The sequence below is a fragment of the Neoarius graeffei genome, chromosome 1 (assembly GCF_027579695.1).
Source record: "Neoarius graeffei isolate fNeoGra1 chromosome 1, fNeoGra1.pri, whole genome shotgun sequence".
Lineage (NCBI taxonomy): Eukaryota > Metazoa > Chordata > Actinopteri > Siluriformes > Ariidae > Neoarius > Neoarius graeffei.
Window position 1 is genome coordinate 111,226,143 of NC_083569.1, and position 21,391 is coordinate 111,247,533.

General features: G+C 40.5%; 1 protein-coding gene across 1 annotated transcript in view; it reads left to right on the forward strand.

The window, feature by feature from the left end:
- The first annotated feature begins 3,064 nt into the window (after positions 1-3,064).
- Positions 3,065-21,391, forward strand: part of c8a (complement component 8, alpha polypeptide) — a 38,640-nt gene continuing 20,313 nt past the window's right edge. The window contains exons 1-7 of the mRNA XM_060926153.1: positions 3,065-3,171; positions 3,507-3,618; positions 5,839-5,983; positions 7,366-7,513; positions 10,289-10,478; positions 16,257-16,439; positions 19,028-19,268. Of these exons, the coding sequence (XP_060782136.1) occupies positions 3,065-3,171; positions 3,507-3,618; positions 5,839-5,983; positions 7,366-7,513; positions 10,289-10,478; positions 16,257-16,439; positions 19,028-19,268 (1,126 nt within the window). The remainder of the gene's footprint in view (positions 3,172-3,506; positions 3,619-5,838; positions 5,984-7,365; positions 7,514-10,288; positions 10,479-16,256; positions 16,440-19,027; positions 19,269-21,391) is intronic.

Sequence of the window (21,391 nt, forward strand, 5' to 3'; positions counted from 1 at the left end):
CCCACCTCAACTACCTCTGCACTGGATGGGGCAGGACCCAGTCCTTCCTCAAGACGATTGGAGCTAGTGAGGACGATGCCTGCCAGTGCGGTTGCATGCAGACAATCCCCCACATCCTTCAGGAGTGCCCAATCTTCAAGCCCTCCCATGGGCCTGATGGTCTCATCAAACTGGACATGGACACAGTCAGCTGGCTGGAGAATGCTGACATCTCAGTGTAATTCCCGAGGAAATTACACAAACGAACAAAGTCCAGTCCCTCAGACTTGAGGAGTCTGATGGCATGTGGGAAGAAACCGTTGCAGAGCCTGGCTGTGAAGGCCTGAACATTTCGGTACCTTTTTCCAGATGGCAGGAGGGTGAAGAGATTGTGTGAGGAGTGCGTGGGGTCGGCTACGATGCTGGTAGCTTTCCGGATGCACCATGTGGTGAAATGTCCATGATGGAGGGAAGAGAGACTCCAATGAGCTTCTCAGCTGTCTTCACTATTTACTGTAGGGTCTTGCAATCCAAGACAGTGCAATTCCCAAATCAGACTGTGATGCAGCTGTTCAGAATGCTCTCAATCATCTCTCTGCAGAATATTGGGAGGATGGGTGATGGGTTTTCCTCAGCCTGCATTCCTCAACCTCATCCTAGTTGTCCTGGTTGTTTCCTTGGCTGGAGCAGTGTAGTTTGTGACTGAAGAGACCAATGCGAGAATGACAGACTCGATTGCAAAGGTCACATTTGTATGTCATCTCTGGTCTATTGGAATTGCTGTGTTCCTTTCTGCATGCCCACTTTTCTGCTGCTGCATTCCTTAGTTTCTCTTCCCCTGTCTTGAGATGTTGGGCCAGGGTTTTTCTCCATCTTATGTGATCAGCTGCAAGGTCCTCCCAGGACTCAGTGTCAATGTCAAACGTCTTCATGTCTCTTTTGCAGACATCCTTATAACACAGCTGAGGGTGGCCAGTGGTCCTCCTTCCAGATGCTAGCTCTCTTTTTGAATATGACCTTCTGCCTTGTGGTGGACATGACCAAGCCAGTGCAGTCTATGTTGTCTAAGCACAGTAAACATGCTAGAGAGGCTAGCATGGGCACTCTGTCTTGCCAGGATTTACCCAGGATGACAGATACTTCTCAGGTGGAAGGTGTTAAGTCTTCTCTCCTGTCTGGCATATGTCGTCCATGACTTACTTCCATATAGCAATGTGCTGATGATACATTTATTGGACACAGCCATCTTAGTCTTCACTGTCAGTTTGGGGTTGTTCCACACTCGAGTAGTGAGATGAGTGAATGTTACAGGTGCCTTCTGGATTCAGTGTTACAGCTGCATGAATCTCCTCCAAGAAAGTTGGTGAAGGTAATAAAATCAGCAAGACACTACTCGCCAGTCACACTAATGTATAACTCAGATGTTGAAAAGATGTTTCCATAGAACAATTTTGATTGAATCACACCACAAGATTAAAGCCAAATGAAAGAGTTTAAAAGGTCAATATATACTAGTCAGCTCTTGGTTGGAACAGACAAACAAGCCACAAGCCACCTAAATGAACATGTTCACCGAGCCAACTCATTCAAGAATGACACTTCACAGAAGCTTATTAGCATAATGTCTCCTATATGCATCATCACAAATGGATAGAAATTACAGACATGACGAACCATGTTGTTTTTACATTTATTGTCAAAAATCTTGTCATGTTAGGATAAAACAATAAAAATGTATAAAATTTAAAGTTGCTGCTTTGCCTCTGAGTAGTGTAGTGGTTAGTACTATCACCTCACAGCAAGAAGGTTCTGGGCCCGAGCCTGGTGGCTAACTGGGGCCTTTCTGTGTGGAGTTTGCATGTTCTCCCCGTGTCTGTGTGGATTTCCTCTGGGTGCTCTGATTTCCCCCACAGTCCAAAGACATGCAGGTTAGGTTAATTGGTGGCTCTAAATTGACCGGAGGTGTGAATGTGAATGGTTGTTTGTCTCTATGTGCCAGGCCTGCAATGACCTGGCGACTTGTCCAGGGTGTACATCGCATCTCGTCCATAGTCAGCTGGGATAGGCTCCAGCTTGCCCGCAACCCTGCACAGGATAAGCGATTACTTATAATGGATGGATGTTACAAAGTACTGACATGTGAAACTCCATCCATCCATTATCCATAACCACTTATCCTGTGCAGGGTTGCGGGCAAGCTGGAGCCTATCCCAGCTGACTATGGACGAGATGCGGGGTACACCCTGGACAAGTCGCCAGGTCATCACAGGGCTGACACATAGACACAGACAACCATTCACACTCACGGTCAATTTAGAGTCACCAGTTAACCTAACCTGCATGTCTTTGGACTGTGGGGGAAACCGGAGCACCCGGAGGAAACCCACGCGGACACGGGGAGAACATGCAAACTCCGCACAGAAAGGCCCTCGCCGGCCACGGGGCTCAAACCCGGACCTTCTTGCTGTGAGGTGACAGCACTAACCACTACACCACCATGCCGCCCCCACTTGAAACTCCTTCCATAAAAATGTTAAACAAACCAGAAAACCACCCACTTTTCTTTAAAAATTCCACCATTGCACCATGTGTAAGTTGTTACTATGAAAACTGGGTATCTTCAAATTAACCTGTGATTTTCAGCTGCATGACTGTTAGAGCTGCTGTGATAGAAAATGAATCAACACCTTCTGACCAATCAAAATCCAGAATTCAGTAGTGCTTGAAGAGATCGATGCATTTAAACTTATATAAAACACATGAATAATCCTGAAATGAATCAGACGAGTGTTAAGAGTATTTGCTATTTCGCCACACTGTTAGTTTGCAGTCAAACCAAAGTGTCCCACTTTATGCAATACTAGCCAATGCAAAATTCATTGTGAAACTGTTGTGTGTGGATATGTTGTGCAATGTCCACAAAAGAGTTGTGTGTTTATTCAGAGGAGTAGATTTACAGGAACACGTGCACCCAAGCTGGGCAGATTGTTTACCTCTTGTCAATCATTTACCCTGACTGATATTGACATGTGTCTCTGAATCATATCTAGCATCAGCGATCAACTGAAAAACAGCCATTTCAGCCATGAGAAAGTTTTTGTCTACTTCTGGGTCTTGTGTTGTTTTGTTTCTTCTTTGTCTCAGCCAGTTTGCTGGGTCTGCCGGTTTCTTCTGGAGGTCTTCTCATAACAGGTACAGGAACGGCCATCTTGGATACTGTTCTTCTGTTATCTCTGATCTGATACAGTCATATGGTGTTGTGGTTGTATTACTGTCTGTATAGCTGATGTACTGAACTCATCATATAACCCTAATTAATGAAAAGCAAGCCTAATCACATTTAAACCTTATTCAAGTTTGCAGAAGAGTGAAAAGCAATCCAAAAACTGTAGATGTACTGTAGAATGAGGACAAAGTGGGTGCTTTATAATGTTTATGCATGATTGATCTCATAATGCTTAGCACAAATTTATTTCAGCTAACTTATTCATCTTACCATGTTGCTCTCTCTCTGTCTCTGTCTGAAGGACTAAAGTCTTTTCCAGAACAGCTCGAGATGCTGACTCACTCATTCCTATAGACTGTAAGCTGAAAAGCTGGACGCCATGGGTACCATGCAACTCCTGCACAGACAAAACGGTAAAGACAGGAAGTGAAAATACTGTATGTAAGCATACTGTTCTTATCTGCCAGTTACACTCAGCAATGACTTGGTAATGTATATAGTCCTCAGTTGCTTGCAAAGGAAACTGCAATTCCAAAAGCATGCCTGTTTTTATCCTTTACCTGTTTACCTGGATTGTTGACATATTGTTTGACATGATCCTGGATTTGTCCATCCATCAAAACTGTTGTCGGATTTGTTCCCAAGACAAGAAGACAAGCTTATTTGACATAAACAGGATTAGATTGCACATTCAGCTTGGAACATCATGCATGATATATTACTATATCCTATAGTGCATTTCAACCAAATAGAACATTATGAAAAAGTTAATTGTTTTCGTAATTTAATTCAAAATGGTAAACTTTCATATATTCTATATTCATTACATGTAAAGTGAAATATTTCAAGCCTTTTTTGTTTTAATTTTGATGATTCAATTTTGATGATTCATATGATGAGAATATTCCTAAGATCAATCAAAAAAGGATTTACAAAACAGAAATGTCCACCTTCTGAAAAGTATGTTCATTTATAGACTCAATACTTGGTTGGAGCTCCTTTACCATGAATTACTGCATCAATGGGGCGTGGCATGGAGGCGATCAGCCTGTGGCACTGCTGAGGTGTTATTGAAGCCCTGTTTGCTTTGATTGCGGCCTTCAACTCGTCTGTATTTTTGGGTCGGGTGTTTCTCATCTTCCTCTTGACAATATCCCATAGATTCTCTCTGGGGTTCAGGTCAGGTGAGTTGGCTGGCCAATCAAGCACAGTAATATCATGGTCAGAAAACCATTTGGTAGTAGTTTTGGCACTGTGGGCAGGTGCTAAATCCTGCTGGAAAAGGAAATCAGCATCTCCATAAAGCTTGTCAGCAGATGAAAGCATGAAGTATCTAAAATCTCCTGGTAGATGGCTGTGTTGACTTTGGACTTGATAAAACACAATGGACCAACACCAGCAGATAACATGGCACCCCAAATCATCACAGACTGTAGAAACTTCACACTGGACTTCAAACACCTTGGATTCTGTGCCTCTCCACTCTTCTTCCAGACTCTAGGACCTTGATTTCCAAATGAACTGCAAAATTTACTTTCATCTGAAAAAAGGACTTTGGACCACCGAGTAACAGTCCAGTGCCTTCTCTCCTTAGCTCAGGTAAGATGCTTTTGACATTTTCTCTGGTTCAGGAGTGACTTGATATTAGGAATGTGACAGTTGTTGCCCTTTTCCTGAAGATGTCTGTGCGTGGTGGCTCTTGATGCACTGAAACCAGCCTCAGTCCACTCCTTGTGAAGCTCTCCCAAGGTCTTGAATCAACTTTTCTTGACAATCCTCTCAAGGCTACTTGTGCACCTTTTCCAGCCAGCCTTTTCAGCAATGACCTTCTATGGCTTATCCTCCTTGTGAAGGGTGCTGATAATTGTCTTCTGGACAACTGTCAAGTCAGCAATCTTCCCCATGGTTGTGACTGTGTGTACTAAATTAGAGACTGTGTTACTCAAACTTGAAATGAAATATTCTAATAATTTGAGATTTTTTTCATGCTGTAGGCCATAATTATCAAACTTAAAATAGAAAAATGCTTGAAACATTTTAGTTTATGTGTAATGATTCGAGAACATATTAAATTAGAATGTAAGGATTATTAGGGTTCTTCATAATGTCATGGATTAACTGCAGCATAGAAGTGATGCTTGTTCTACTGGTGATGAGAACAAGTGAACTGGCCTTCTTGATTTCCGCTGGGGATTTCTTATCTGCCTGTATGGCAAACTGCCCATTCCTTTAGTATTCAAATAAGCCTCTTGGTCTTCTAATGCCCATCACATCTTCAAGCTTCAAGCTCTTTTGGTACTGAGACATCTTTTCTCCTTCGGAAAACTCGGGGTTGACATTCTTAAAGTAGATCCTAACAACTAGATCAACACATCCCTTGTCATCATCACTGCAGATAGGGGTGTAAGGATCTATAATCAGGCCTCCATCAATCCAAGCAGAGAGGTACACGTGTTTTCCTACAGAGAAGGAGAGAGGAACCAGTCTCAAAAGGGAACTGTTACTCTTCTGGGTGACACTGGATAGTGGGATTATAAATCATTACAATAGACAGACCCAAGGTTCTTGTTCTGTGCCCAGGGTAGATAATGTGATGGATGTATTCTGCCCGATGCAGCTGTTTGTGTTTGCAGGTGCGTTTTCAGTATGTGGAGCGGCACTCACAGTACGGAGGTGCGAGTTGCGTGCAAAGCCAGTGGGATGAGAAACTGTGTCCGGAGGAGGGTGAGTGCGACCCTCAGGATGAGTGTGGAGACTTGTATACCTGCCCTGAAACAGGTCAGTGCCTCCATTCAATAGTCAGTCTCAGTCTCCTTGATAACCAGATACAGTATTATATCCAGTGTTGCTTTTCCTTGTTGTATTTGAGGTCAATCAAACTATCAGTTAGTGTTGGAGTCAAGACCACCTAATGTGAGACCAAGTCCTGACGAAGACCAGAGTGCATTGAGACTAAGACAAGACCAAGACTTTAAGGGGTTGAGATCAAGTCAAGACCAAGACCAAGGCAGGGCGAGACCAAGTCAAGACCAGAACCAGAGCAGTGTGTATGAAGGGGTGGGGGAGGGGTGATGGGCATTAATTATTTTTCCATTTCCAGTTGAGAGTACATCGTGTGCATTCTGGCTGCCACTTCTCACTGGAGCTTTTTATTTTATTTTCTCTTCTTTTTAATTAATTTATTTATTTATTTATTTGTGTGTTTGTGTAGTTTGATGTTTGCTTTTGTTTGAATGTTTTTGCCCGCTGGTTGTGGTGTAGCTCCGGGCCCAGTTTTGGGCGTCGGTTCCCTCCAGGCCTTGGTTCACCGTGGGTGATGCCTGTGCTCCTACCTATGGACTGCAGTGAGCTCATTGCTCATTTTAAGATTGTGGTTGTCCAGCGCTCTGTGCAACAGTGCTTTACTGCTTGGCGTGATGTTCCGAGCAATGTTGCTTGGTGGTGTCGTGGCAGCTGTGCAGGCGGTTTGAGACATACCAGCGCTCTGCATGGCGGTGCGTCTGTGCTCGCTTTTTGGATCCATGGCTTGGTGTTCCGAGTTATGTTGCTCGGTGACGTTGCGGTGGTTGTACTGGCGATGTGGGACTCGTTTTCGTGCACCTTTTGGTGGGACTGTGGCTGCTACACCATTGGAGCTGCTACTCTAATGATTAGATCATGGCTTCAAATTAACAATGAATTATGCTATTGGTCACATTTGAAGGAGCAAATTTTACATCCAATGACACTAGTGATGTTAACAAATAAATTGCACAATGCACAGGCAATTTTGTAAAATTCCCACAGTTGTGATCTTGACTGGTCTTGAAATAAAATCCTGAGTCCTCTATGTCTGAGACTGAGACAAAACTGAGTAAAAATGTTGGTACTGTGTTTGGGGTCATTCTCTGTGGGTCATTCTCACTTTTTCTGCAAGCCCAAGCCATGACGCCAGCTCCACCATGCTTGACCCAAGCGGTTGTATGGTCTTGAAAACTAAATCCTGAGTCCTCGATGTCTGAGACCGAGACAAGACCGAGTAAAAATGCGGTTGATTCCAAGGCAAGGTCAAGACCTTCAAAAAGTGGTCTTGAGACTGGTCAACACTAGTATCACTGATTTGATTTCAGCACCTTTGGGAAACAGATAACATACATTTATGTACATGTGTGTCCACGCAGGCCGGTGCATTGGTCAGCAGCTTCTCTGCAATGGTGATTTGGATTGCCAGTTAGGCAGTGATGAAGACACCTGCGAGGAAGTGAAAAGCCAAGAAACCAAGTGTGTCAGCTTGCTCCCCATCCCGGGAACACGGAAGGCCACACAGGGGTAGGATTACAGCAGTAATATTTAGCATGATGGTAAACTGGCAGCTATAAACATCCCTTACTTTCTGGCTGCATTCACACTAAGATATAAAGAAGCAAATCTCAGACATAAAACATGTAGCTAAACATATGCAGATAAGCAAAATATTTGCTGATTCATTCAGTTTGAACCTCTGATTCTATATCCAATCTGTCAAAGCTTTGAGTGTTTGGATAATATTTTATATAATGCTTATAAATGTTCCAACAGCAGCTCTGCAGCATTTTTTAAAAAAGAAAATTACATAAAAATAAAATTGAATTGAAATTGAATTTAGTCACACGAATATTATTGCTAATATTTTCATGATGCTAGTTTGTCTAAACTAAATGAAATGTTTACAGCTGCTGTAACACAAGTGATAAAAGGAAATAACTTGTTTCATAGATGTTCCACAACATTAAAAGTAATTATCCAATGACTTGTAAAAGTATTTCCACCCCCTGGAACTGATCTGGGGTGGGTTCCCCAAAAGCCTCTCAATGCTAATAGCATCTTAACTAGAAGAGAGAGCATTCATTGTGCTGCTTGCTCTACCATTTCATGATGATCTTTGTGCTATGATGCTTTTGGAAAACTCAGGCCAGATTTTTCTGAATAACAAATGATATCTCAAGAGGGATGGTGGTGTAGTGGTTAGCACTGTTGCCACACAGCAAGAAGGTCCTGGGTTTGAGCCCAGCAGCTGATGAGGGCCTTTCTGTGTGGAGTTTGCATGTTCTCCCCATGTCTGTGTGGGTTTTCTCCAGTTTCCCCCACAGTCCAAAGACAAGCAGATTAGGCTAATTGGTGGCTCTAAATTGACCGTAGGTATGAATGGTTGTTTGTCTCTATGTGTCAGCCCTGCGATGATCTGGCAACCTGTCCAGGGTGTACCCCGCCTCTCGCCCATAGTCAGCTGGGATAGGCTCCAGCTTGCCTGTGACCCTGAACAGGATAAGTGGTAATGAATAATGGATGGAAGTATTTCAATGAAAATCAAACACTGACAATGCTGCTTGCAAAAGTATTCGACCCCCAAGGTTTCCAAAGCTCCAGATGAAAGATACTGTTTTAACAAGGACTTCTAATTGGATAATTGGCCTTCACCTGTGAAATATTAAAACAGCTTTTATTATTTGGAAAATAAACCACCTCAGTTGAGCTGTCACTAAAGAAACTATCAGTTTGATGGAAAGGCATGAAAATGAAGCCAAATGAGTATCCTATGGAAATTAAAGACAAGGTAATGGAATTTTTTAACTTTGGAATAGGGTGTAAAATTATATCTAAAAGGTTGGACACCCCAGTAAGCACTGTTGGATCAATAGTGAGGAAGGAAGTGGAAGTTACATCATGCCAATCAAGCACTACCTAGACAAGTCTGTCCCTCAAAACTCAGCTCAGAAACAAGACAGAGACTGGTGAATGAAGCCACAGTGAGGCCAACAGTCACTCTGAAGGAGTATAGTAGCTGAGAGTAGAGAGAAAATGCAACTAGAGGACAGTGTCAAAAGGTTTTTGGTATGATGAGACCAAGCTCGAGATCCTGTATTTGGGAACATTTCAAAGTGCAATGTGGTGCAAACTTAACAGTTTATACCATCCCTACAATGAAATACACTGACCGGCCATGTTATTAGGAACACCCATCCACCTGCTGTTCGATGCAGTTCTCTAATCAGCTGATCTGTTGATACATAAAGTCATGCAGATACAAATCAAGAGCTTCAGTTAATGTTCACTTCAAACATCAGAATGGGAAAAACTGTGATCTCAAAGTGTGACTTCCACTGTGGCATAGGTTTTGGTTTGAGCCAGATGGACTGGTTGACTATTTCAGAAACTGCTAATCTCCTGGGGTTTTCACACACAACAGTCTCTAGAGTTTACACAGAATGGTGCAGAAAACAAAAAACATCAAGCGAGTGGGGGACAGTTCTGTGGGTGGAAATAAACACCTTGTTGACAAGAGAGGTCAGAGGAAAATGGACAGATTTGTGGTTTGAGCAGCCAGGAAGGATATAGCAAGTTATATAATCACTCTTTACAACTGTGGTGAGCAGAAAAGCATCTCAGCATGTAACAGCAGAGGAACACATTGGGTTCCACTCCTGCAGCCAAGAACAGGGATATTAGAATCAAGAACAAGTTCCTATTAAAGTGGCCAGTGAGTGTATTGTGGTGGTGGCATCATGCTCTGGGGAGGCTTTTCATCCTCAGAAATTGAAGGATGGGGGGGGGGGGGGTTAAATACAAGAGAACCAAGGCCAAAGCAATGCAGCAGTGGTTAAAACACAATTGTACATGTTGTACAGGAGCCAAGTCAAAGTCGAGATCTGAATCTCATTGAGAAGCCGTGGCACTGTTTGAAAACCAACTAACTTGACAAACCTGGAGCAAATCTGCCAGAGAATGGCTGAAAATCTAACACACTTAAAACTGTTAATTGCAGCAAAAGTTGCTTCCACCAAGCACAAGTCTGAAGGGTTGAATATTTATGCAAGTCACATTTTTCAGGTTTTTATTTTTTAAAGATCTGCTGACAAATAATGCATTTTGAATTGAAAAATTTAATTTAAGAGCATTGCAATAAACATAAATTTTCAATCCAGACCAATCTGATGACCTTTAAGGGGGTTAAATATTTCTGCAAGGAACTGTGAATGTATAAAAATGACATTTATTCTAGGTACTGTTTTCATACAAACCTCAGAGTACTGTAAAATCATAAAATAAATTTCTGCACTTTTCCAGCTATAATGCTCTGTCAAACGGTTTTGTGAACCCTGTTCTGGACCCTAAATACTTTGGAGGTGTATGTGAGTACATCTACAATGGAGAATGGAGGGCACTGACATATGACGCCTTCTGTGAACAACTCCACTATAGTGAAGATGAGAAATATTTCAGGAAGCCGTACAACTTCTTATCATATCAATTGGTGGTATGTAAACACATTGCATGAAAAACAAAATGAATATTGTGTTGCTCAGGCTAATGCAGACATGTTTTACTTTCTAGCAGAGACTGTAAGTTGTCCAACCCCAAATCAGAAAATGTTGGGATGGTATGTTGAAATTAAAACTCAAAACAATGATTTGTAAATAAGTTATCTTTGCCAAGGGCACTGACACAACCCCATACCATGACATACCCTGGCTTTTGGACTTGTTCCTGGTAACAGTATGGATGGTCCTTTTTGCCTTTGGTCCGAAGCACATGGCGTCTGTTTCTTACAAAAAAGACCTGGAATACTGATTCATGTGACCACAATACATGTTTCCACTGTGTGATGGTCTATCCCAGATACCTTCGAGCCCAGAGAAGTTGATAGCACTTCTGGACACAGTTAACATAAGGCTTCCTTTTTGCATAGTAAAGTTTTAACTAGAAATAAATGTACTAGATTAATAAAAAATACAAAAAGTGAGCATTACCTAAATTTAATACAGGAAAACCTAAATGACCCCAAAACATTCTGGAAACTAGTTAAATCTACCTCGGGGGATGTCCCTCTCCCCACCATTCCTGAAGCTATTATAACAGAACAAGGATGTTATAATGATGTACAAAAGGCACTTATAAATTTGAATTGTAAAAAGTCTGCTGGTTCAGATCAGATTGAACCATACTTTCTTAAGGTGGCTGCAAGATTGATAGCTGATCCTGTTTCTGCTATTTTTAATCTAAGTTTAAACAGCGGCGCTATTCCAAATTCTTGGAAATCTGCACTTGTCCTCCCACTGTTAAAGGGTGGTGACCCTACTAATTCGGACAATTATCGTCCTATTTCCGGACTATCCGTCATGGCTAAATTATTTGAATCACTTATAAATGAACAAATAAAACATTTCTTAGCTAATCACAGTGTTTTAAGCCCCATGCAATCTGGTTTTAGACAAGGGCACAGTACTATTACTGCCGTAACGTCAGTCATGAATGATATTATTACTGCTTTAGACAACAAAAAATCGTGTGCTGCTTTATTCATCGATTTGTCTAAAGCGTTTGATACGGTTTGTCATGATCTTCTTTTGAACAGATTGAAAAGTATAGGTTTCAGCCCTTCTGTTATTAAGTGGTTCTCTAACTATTTGAGTGATAGAACTCAGTGTGTAACTGTTGATAACTGCACCTCATCCTCTCTAGAGGTAAAAATGGGTGTGCCCCAAGGATCAATTCTAGGCCCCATTTTGTTTTCTATCTATATAAATAACTTGGGTGCAGGACTAAGTCCCACAAAAGTACATCTTTATGCAGACGACACAATATTATACACTTTTGCTTCATCAGTGCAGGAGGCTGTGAACTACTTACAGTCTGCTTTTAACAAGGTTCAAAATTCCCTTGTAGGACTTAAGTTGGTGCTAAATGCTAAAAAAACTAAATTCATGGTCTTCACACGTTTACACACACTTTGTAATGACACTATTTGTACTATGAATGGAACACAGTTAGAAAAAGTATCCTCCTATAAATACCTAGGAATATGGTTGGATGATAAACTGTCGTTTAGTACACATATTGAGTGTCTCTTAAAAAAACTCAGACCCAAATTAGGATTTTATTTTAGACAAAGAAAGTGTTTTCCATATAAAGCAAGAAAAAGGTTGGTAGAGAGCACCTTCTTATCAGTATTAGACTATGGTGATATGATGCATTCCTCACAATTGCTATTGAAAAAATTGGATGTTTTATATCATTCTGCCTTGCGTTTTATCACAGGAACAGCAAATAGGACTCACCACTGCTTGCTATATGAAATGGTTCAGTGGTCTTCTCTCTCTCTCAGGAGAACGTTTCACTTGTTGATTTTTACTTTGAAAGCATTAATGGGTAAATTACCACAGTACATCTCAAATCTGCTTTCTTATCACACTAGTATTTATAGTACAAGGTCTACAAATAAGATACTATTAATCACACCCTCAATAAGAACTGAATTGGGCAAGACCTCTTTTTCGTACTATGCACCATACGTTTGGAACGAACTTCAGAACACACTACACTTAGAGACACTTCCTTCTGTTAATACTTTTAAAAATCTTTTAAAATCAGCTCTTACAGAGCAGTGCCATTGCTTTTAAATATGGTGCCCATGTGTCTACGTTTTTTTTATCCTTTTATTGTTGTTTAGTTTGTGTTTTATCTTAGAATTTATGTGAGTCTTGTCTTCTGTAGTCTCTTGTCTTTAGTGTCCTTGGCTGTACTGTCAATTGTTTTTGTTATGTTTATGAGATTTGTCTTGTTTTAGTTGTGTTCCTTTGACTTGGTGTATTTAGTGTATGTTACATGTTTAGTTGCAGCACATATTCCACTGTTTTGTGTGCTTTGTAGTCTGATTTAGTCTTTAGTGTTTTGGTAATGTTGTCCTCTGTCTTTGTGTTTTTTAACTTTCAACTTGCTGCCACTTGGCCAGGACTCCCTGGAAGAAGAGTCACTGTGACTCAACAAGACCTTTCCTGGTTAAACAAGGGTTAAATAAAAAAAAATAAAAATTAACTGGCGTTTGTGGATGTAATGCCATATTGTAGCTTGACAAAGGTTTGCCAAAGTAATCCTGAGCCCATGTGGTTATATCAGTTATAGATGAATGGTGCTTCTTGATGCAGTGCTGTCTGATGGATCGGAGATCATGGGGGTTCAGATTAGGCTTGAGCCCTTGCCCTTTATGCACTGAAATTCCTCCAGATTCCTTGAATCATTTAATGATATTATGCACCGTAGAGGGTGAAATATCCAAATCCCTTCATATCTTTCTTTGAGGAACATTGTTTTTAAACATTTCAATAATTTTCTCACACATTCATTGATAAACTGGAGATTCTTGGCCCATCTTTGCTCCTCAAAGACAAGGCCTTTCCTGGATACTGATTTTGTCCCAAATCATGATTATAGTCACCTGTTGACATCACCTGTTTCAAGTCACATCATTATTTAAATGTTTTATGTCATTACTCACCCTAAATTTCCCCTGTCCCAACTTTTTTGGAATGTGTTACAGGACTGAAATGCAGGAATGGATGTATATTAACAAATGAAATGAAGTTGACCAACAAAACATGAAATATCTTGGGTTCATGCTGTCTGAAATGAAATACAAATCAAAGTAAATTTAGGAAGCACTGCGTTCTTTTTTTATTTGCATTTTCCATACTGTCCCAACTTTTTCTGACTTGGGGTTGTTTCTCATATTACCATTATGACATCCTGTATGCATCATCGTGTTTGCATTACCCTGATTTTAATGTGCCTGTTTGGTAGTGTATTGATGGTACTAGGTGTGCTTATGGGAAAGTATCCTATGATTGCTAACATACAGTAATAGAAAATTTAGGACCTTTAAGTGTTTATCGGTTGCCCCTTTGGGGTTAGCCCTAAAAGTTCTATGCAGAAACATACACCAGTGTGTTTCCTTATCAGGAAGGGTTTCAAGTAGAAATATCCAGTGAAATATCCATCCTTAAAGAGCTTGTAAGAGTGTGCCAAGTACCTGGACAGTTCCAGGGTTCCCGGATTAATCCCAATTTCATGTTAGTGTTTGGGTGGCATGCTGGTGTAGTAGTTAGCACTGTCGCCTCACAGCAAGAAGGTCCTGGGTTCGAGCCCAGCGGCCAACGGGGGCCTTTCTGTGTGGAGTTTGCATGTTCTCCCCGTGTCTGTGTGGGTTTCCTCCGGGTGCTCCGGTTTCTCCCACAGTCCAAAGACATGCAGGTTAGGCTAATTGGTGGCTCTAAATTGACTGTAGGTGTGAATGTGAGTGTGAATGGTTGTTTGTCTCTGTATCAGCCCTGCGATAACCTGGCAACTTGTCCAGGGTGTACCCTGCTTCTCGCCCATAGTCAGCTGGGATAGGCTCCAGCTTGCTTGCAACCCTGTGGAACAGGATAAGTGGCTACAGATAATGGAAGGATGTTAGTGTCTGTGTGGAGTTTTGTACATTCTCTCTGTGCCTGCACCAGTTTCTTCCAGTTCCAGTTCTCTGGTTTTCTCCCATCTCCAAAAACATGTCAGGAGGTGGAATGGTGACTCAAAATGGCTATGTGAGTGTGTGTACAGTCAAGTCAAGTCAACTTTATTGTCAAATATACTATACATGCTCAACATACAGCACAGATGAAATTTCAGTCCTCTCTGACCCACGGTGCAAACAGGCAATGCAATAAATAAAAATAAAAATAGAATAACTGAAAAAACAAACAATATAAACAGTATAAACACTCTAGATAAGAACTAGACATAGACTAAACACTCAAACAATATAAACAGTGTAAACACTAGATAAAAACTAGACAAAGACTAAACACTCATAAACAGACAATATAAACAGTATAAACACTCTAGATAAGAACTAGACGTAGACTAAACACACACACACACACACACACACACACACACACACACACACACACACACACACACACACACACAGGGTTCCCTGTGATGAATTAGTGTCCTTTCCAGGGTGTATTCCCATCTCACACCCAGTATTCCCAAGATAGACTGCGGCTCTGACCAGGATAAAGTGCTTGCTGAAGATGAAGGAATGAACAAAAGAAAAATAATCAACAATTTATACTACAGTCTTTCCCAATTAACATTTCTTGAAGGGTTCATTGGATAATAAAGGGTTCTTAGTTTCCAAAAAGTGTTGTCCTTGAAAACCCCTTGCTGTAATTTTATATTGAACCTTTAAAAGTTCCTTTAAAACAGTGTACCACAGACATGCTCAAGAAATGCGTCATTTTTCACTTTTTTATACTAGAATCACTTTCATTCCTATGGTTTAGTATTCAACTGATTTCAGATTTGTGAGCAACATGACTGCCCAAAGCCAATCAGTTCCAGAGAAATTATCAGCTGCATAGATGATTGGTTGCATGGATTTGCAAGAAACCTGTAACACACATTAAGGATAAGATTCTGAGGGTGTATGCAAATGAGGGTGGCGTTACAATACATTACAGGCATTTAGCAGACACTCTTATTCAGAGCAATGTACAACATACCCAGAGCAGCTAGGGGTTAGGTGCCTTGCTCAAGGGTACTTCAGCCACTCCTGCTGGTCCAGGGAATCAAACCAGTGACCTTATAGTCCCAAAGCTGCTTCTCTAACCATTAGGCCATGGCTTGGAGTTAATTTCAAAAACCTGTTTCTTAGGAACTGTAAATCAGATTGAGCTGAAATTTGGTGGATACACCATTGTGATAATGTGCAATCAGATTTCCAATTATGAATGGATTATTTAAAACACATGGTCACCAACAGCCAATCAGATTTCAGCAAGCATTTCAGGGTCATGGCACTGAGGTACCATGATGAAACCTGAACAATATGTTCATCTACAAACTTTTTCATGTTCTGTGCCACTTGAGATACTATTTGAAAAGGGTGCTTGGACCCCTTAGATCATCTCATACGTCGCTGAGATATGCAGTATTACTCTCTATCACCTCAAGTTCCATGAAATTGCAGAGCTCAAAGGTCATATTGAAGTACATTTTCATGAACTTGGGTAGGATTAATTTGAATGTTGTTCCAAGATTCAGTCTTGATTTGGTTTGGTTTATCCATCCATCCATCCATCCATCCATCCATCCATCCATCCATCCATCCATCCATCCATCCATCCATCCATTATCTGTAGCTGCTTATCCTGTACAGGGTTGCAGGCAAGCTGGTGGTTTGGTTTATTTATGGTTTTATTTGGTCACATTCCAGGCACATTCTCTGAGCCAGGGATCAGCAGAAACATACAACGATGCTGCAGACTTATTAAGCGCTCGGAGAACAGAGGAGTCATCCAACTTTGGTGTGAGTGGTGGCATTGTATACGTGGAAGTAGGACTGTCTATAAGTCAAGAAGAGATCCTGCTGAAAAACATATCACAGTACAACAATAAGGTATAGTACAATGTGTTTCATATTTTAGTCTTGTTAAAAAAGAGAGCTGCACGAACACTTGTGAGCATGCTCTTCTCATGCTCACACGTGTTCGTGATTTAGTAAGTAGGACTGCACAATGTATCATTTGTTAGGAATTATTATACATACCATAGCTCTTTTGAATTCTGGACTCTGATTGGTTAGAAGGTGTTGAACACCAGCTCTGATAGTAGTGCAGATTTGTATTAAATCAGTATATAGTAACAGTCTACAGAAGGACTTGTATGGCAGATGCTCCACATGAATGGCATTTCAAAACAATTGTTTTCTATAAGGAGACATATTTAACATTTATGGAAGGAGTCCCCAGTGTCAGGGTTTTCCTGACATGGGAAAGTCTTCAGGACAGAAAGGTTTATGCTTTATAGTTTGTGCTCTGCATTTTATTTCAAGAGGTCATGAGGAGAAAAAAAAAACAGATGCTAGTGAACTGTTTTATAACAGGAAATAATGTTTTCATCACCATTCCAAAGGGCTATATGTAACTATAAATGAAAAAAGCATAACATTTATGACATGTAAATCATAACTATTGTCAAACCAGGGTGGTGTACTGTAAGAGGAACAAAACACTTGTTAAAGGAAAATGATCACCTTTGTTTGTGGAAACATTAACCATGTTCTTGATTTTTTTCCTATAAAAGCATGACAAAGAGTGTTGCACTGAGTGTTGTATTGTTCTTTGCATATTTAAAAGGCTCTCAATACGCTTGAAGCAATTTTATGTTCTTTCATATAATGCAGGCTAAACTCTGACTTGAACCAACAGTGCTACTTTTTAATGGTTTGGATGTACAGTATATCAGAGGGGAACCATCAGGGCCTTCTAGTCCTTCAGAGAAGTCCAAACACATCAGTATTTCAAATGTTATATTTAATTTCTTTGATAATTTCATTATAATTTTTCTCTTCTAATTCTAATTTGGCCTCATTTTCTATCAAATGTGCTTCAGAAATGAAAGGGTTACTATCCTGAAAACATTAAAATCGAATTATCCAGTGAGATTGCTCTGTTTATGTTTAGGCTGAGAAGAGTTTAGAGCTGCTCACTCATTGGATAAGACTCCATTGCTGGGACAGAAGGCCATGGTAGTGTATGTTTATGTAAGAAGTGACAGATGAGTTAATTAACCAATCAGATTTTGATTTATAGTGGGGGGGGGGGGGGCAAAATTGATCACCCTCAGCCTTCTTGAAGGCCAACATGAGCTTAACCACGAATCAGTGCCGTCAACGCAGCAGTGAAGTCACCTTCCAGCCGGTGTAGCGTGCATCAGTAGTGTTAGCGAATAAAGCAGTCAAGCCAGTGCTATCTATTGAGAGCAATTAGCACAGGCTAATGACCGAGAAACTAAGATTTCTGCATCCAGACTCTTCTTCCATGCTGGACGCTCACTACAGTATTCTTCACTCAGACTTAAGTATTCATTTCCCTGCGTAATTGACTGAGTTACTTTTAAAATCAACATCGACAGCTACACACAACGGAGCGACCTGGCAGCCAAAATTCTCTCAAAATCTTCTGTATTTAACAAAGCAAACCTGGTGGTCATGTTTTTTTTTTTTTTTTTTACAAATTGTCACAGTTGGTCGTTAGCGTGGAAGTTTTATGTCTCTGACGTGTGACGTCATGTCTTGACAACTGTGCAATATCGTAAACCATATTCAATGCTCATTCTCCATTGGGTAGAGAGATGTAATATATGTAGGACAAGCGATATGCTAACAATATTGCATGCTGTCAAACCAAATGAATGAAACCCGCTAGAAGGGAATAGAACACAGGTTTTTATTCCATGGAAAAAGTGTCCTGTATGGATAAGAATTCCTGATATTTCATTTCAACTTTGGTGAATCATTGTTAAACAAGTGTTGCCAGGCAAAACAAACCTTGCCTGGCAGCACTTATTTTATACCTATACGTTGATAATGGTAATATTTCTCAATCACTAGCTGTCAGGTTATAGTCTTATGAAAATCCATGACCTTGAGTTTGACATTCCAAAGTGATTCAAGGTCAGAGGTCATGGCAGCAACTGAAAGCCCATATGGGACTTCATATAAGTTGATAATGGTAAATATCTGTCTACCATCAACTGTTTTCAAGTTACAGCCCTCTGAAAATCCGTGACCTTCAGTTTGACCTTTCAAGGTCACTCAAGATCAAAAATCATGGTGCCAAATGAAAGGCCATATGGGAGTTCCTATATACGGTACTCATAATAGTAAACATCTGTCTATCAGCAACTGTTTTTGAGTTATAATGGAAAATGTTATTTTGACCAAAAGGTTGACCTTTCAGGTGACCTTGACCCGATTACCCCCAAAATTTAATCTGGTAATCTACAGATCATTGCCCACCTACCCTGAAAATTTGAAGTCAATCGGTGCAACCATCTAGACGCTAGATTGTTAACAGTCAGACACACACACAAACAAACAAACTGATTACAATACCCCTGACAGCAAGTTTGACAGTGATCCGCTTACTCCATCATGGGCAAGGTAGTAATGTTCACTCTCTTTCTCTCTTTGTGTGTGTGTAGAAAGTAGAGTTTGTTCGGCTGCTCTCGACAGTAGAAACGGCGCACTTTAAGCTGAGGAGTCGGGGTCTGGTGCTGGACGAGGACATGCTGCAGTCACTCATGGAGCTGCCTGAGCAATACGACTTTGGTGCTTACTCACGCTTCATCAGTGAATACGGCACTCATTATGTAACACAAGGTGTCTTGGGAGGCGTTCTGGATTACATCTTGGTGATCAACAAAGAGGTCAGGGAAAGACGGGGTAAGGACCGGATCACAGTCGCACTGAAGGACATTCAGACACTGAAAACATTATAGGCATGTCGCAGACACTCTTATCCAGAGTGACATATAATGTACCCAGAGCAGCTTGGGGGTTCGGTGCCTTGCTCAAGGGCACTTCAGCCATTCCTTCTGGTTCAGTTAATCGAACCAGTGACAGTTTGGTTCCAAAGCTGCTTCTCTAACCATTAGGCCATGGCTTCTCTGAGCCAAAAGCAAGCAAGCAAGCAAAAAAAAAAAAAAAAGTTACATACGTTTGCAAAACATAAGAGCTTTTTTTTTTTTATTTTATTTTCTTTCTTTTTCAATTTTTCATTTTATTTATTTATTTTTTCTGTATGTTTGTGTAGTTTGATGTTTGTTTGAGTGTTTTGTCCGCCGGTTGTGGTGTAGCTCCGGACCCAGTTTTGGGCGTTGGTTCCCTCTAGGCCTTGTTTCGCTGTGGGTGATGCCTGTGCTCCCAGTTATAGACTGCAGTGAGCTCGCTGCTCATTTAACATTTGTGGTTGTCCAGCGCTCTGTGCTTTAATGCTTGGCGTGATGTTCCGAGTGATGTTGCTCGGTGGTGTCACGGCGGCTGTGCAGGCGGTTTGGGACACACCAGCGCTCTGCGTGGCGGAGCTTCTGTGCTCGCTTTGTGGATCCACGGCGTGGTGTTCGAGCGATGTTGCTGACGGCGTCACGGCGGCTGTGCTGGAGATGTGGGACTCGTTTTCATGCGCCTTTTTGTGGGACTGTGGCTGCTACACCACTGGAATTACATCTTGACCCCACTTGGTGGACTTTTTACTTTTATTTTTTATTATTTATTCATTTATTTATTTATTATGTTTTATTGTTATTTTTTTTTCTTTGTCTATAATTGTAAAGCGTCCTTGTTTCTTGAAAGGCGCTATATAAGTTGAACTTATTATTATTATAAGTTAACAGTATAAATAACTGGGTGATTCCATGATAGTGGTGCTGTTTAGTTCTTGTAACTCTTTTCTATTCTTAGTTTTCAACAATGAATATAACAAAACTAACCATTTAACAACTTAGCATCCCGTTTTTTACAGGGATATTTTACTCTTAAAGGAGTAACAGGGTTCTAAGTAACAGCAAAGGGTTCAGAAATACACAAAATCTAATGAGTTCTAAGACACTCAAAAAGACTGAGTGATGTATTACAAGAAAAAGGTACTTTAAAGGTGATATACCCTTCTCACCCTGTTTATACAGCCCTGTTTAAAAAACAGTCGATTTGAGGAACGGCCTGTTCCTTAAAACGATAATGAGCCACTGCTGACTCCATCCTCTCTTCCACCAGCCAATCAGGTAGCACGTTCCTCCTGAATATTCATTCATGAAGGCGGTTCTCAAACTCTGAGTGGAAACCCTCACTCAGATGAGGGGGCGGAGTTATTCTAATGAGTTCCACTTGTGACATAGAAAGAGGAGCCGAATCTGAACAGTTTGTTGAAGGACATGTTTTCTGAAATAAGCAGGAAAAAAAAAAGAAACTGACTGGGTTTTTTATTTCAGAGTTTGTGGGTTGGTAGACTCCAGATACCCCAATGTTTGTGCAAAAGTGAGTTTTATATAATTATAATATGTCCTCTTTAAAAAAGTATTAGTTAAGGGGTGAGCATACTGATGCAACCAGGTTATTATGAGTTTTTTTCTTTTTTCTCTCTGAAATGTTTGTTTTCAGTTGAATTTTGTTGGTTGCTATTTCACATTTGAGGTTGAAAATGATCTGATAAACAACACTACAGTCACGGACTCACACAGCAAAGTGAAAATATCTGGAGTAGTATGGGCAAATGTAGCTAATATTTCTTCTTACAGGATGATTATAAAACAAATAATTAATAGTTATTCCATGAAATAGAGTTATAGCTGAGTTGGCTATAAGTCATGTATGATGAGATTGAGTGGAATAACTGTTTTATTCTGCCCACATTCACTGGATTTTGAGAAACAGAACATTTTTATTTTTATTTCGATAAATAAAAACTTTATACAAAACATCCCACAAAATAATTTCTGCTTGGAATGTAAACAAACCAGCGAAATGACAGTATCAGTTTGTGAAAAATGCAAAAATAATAATTCTTGGAA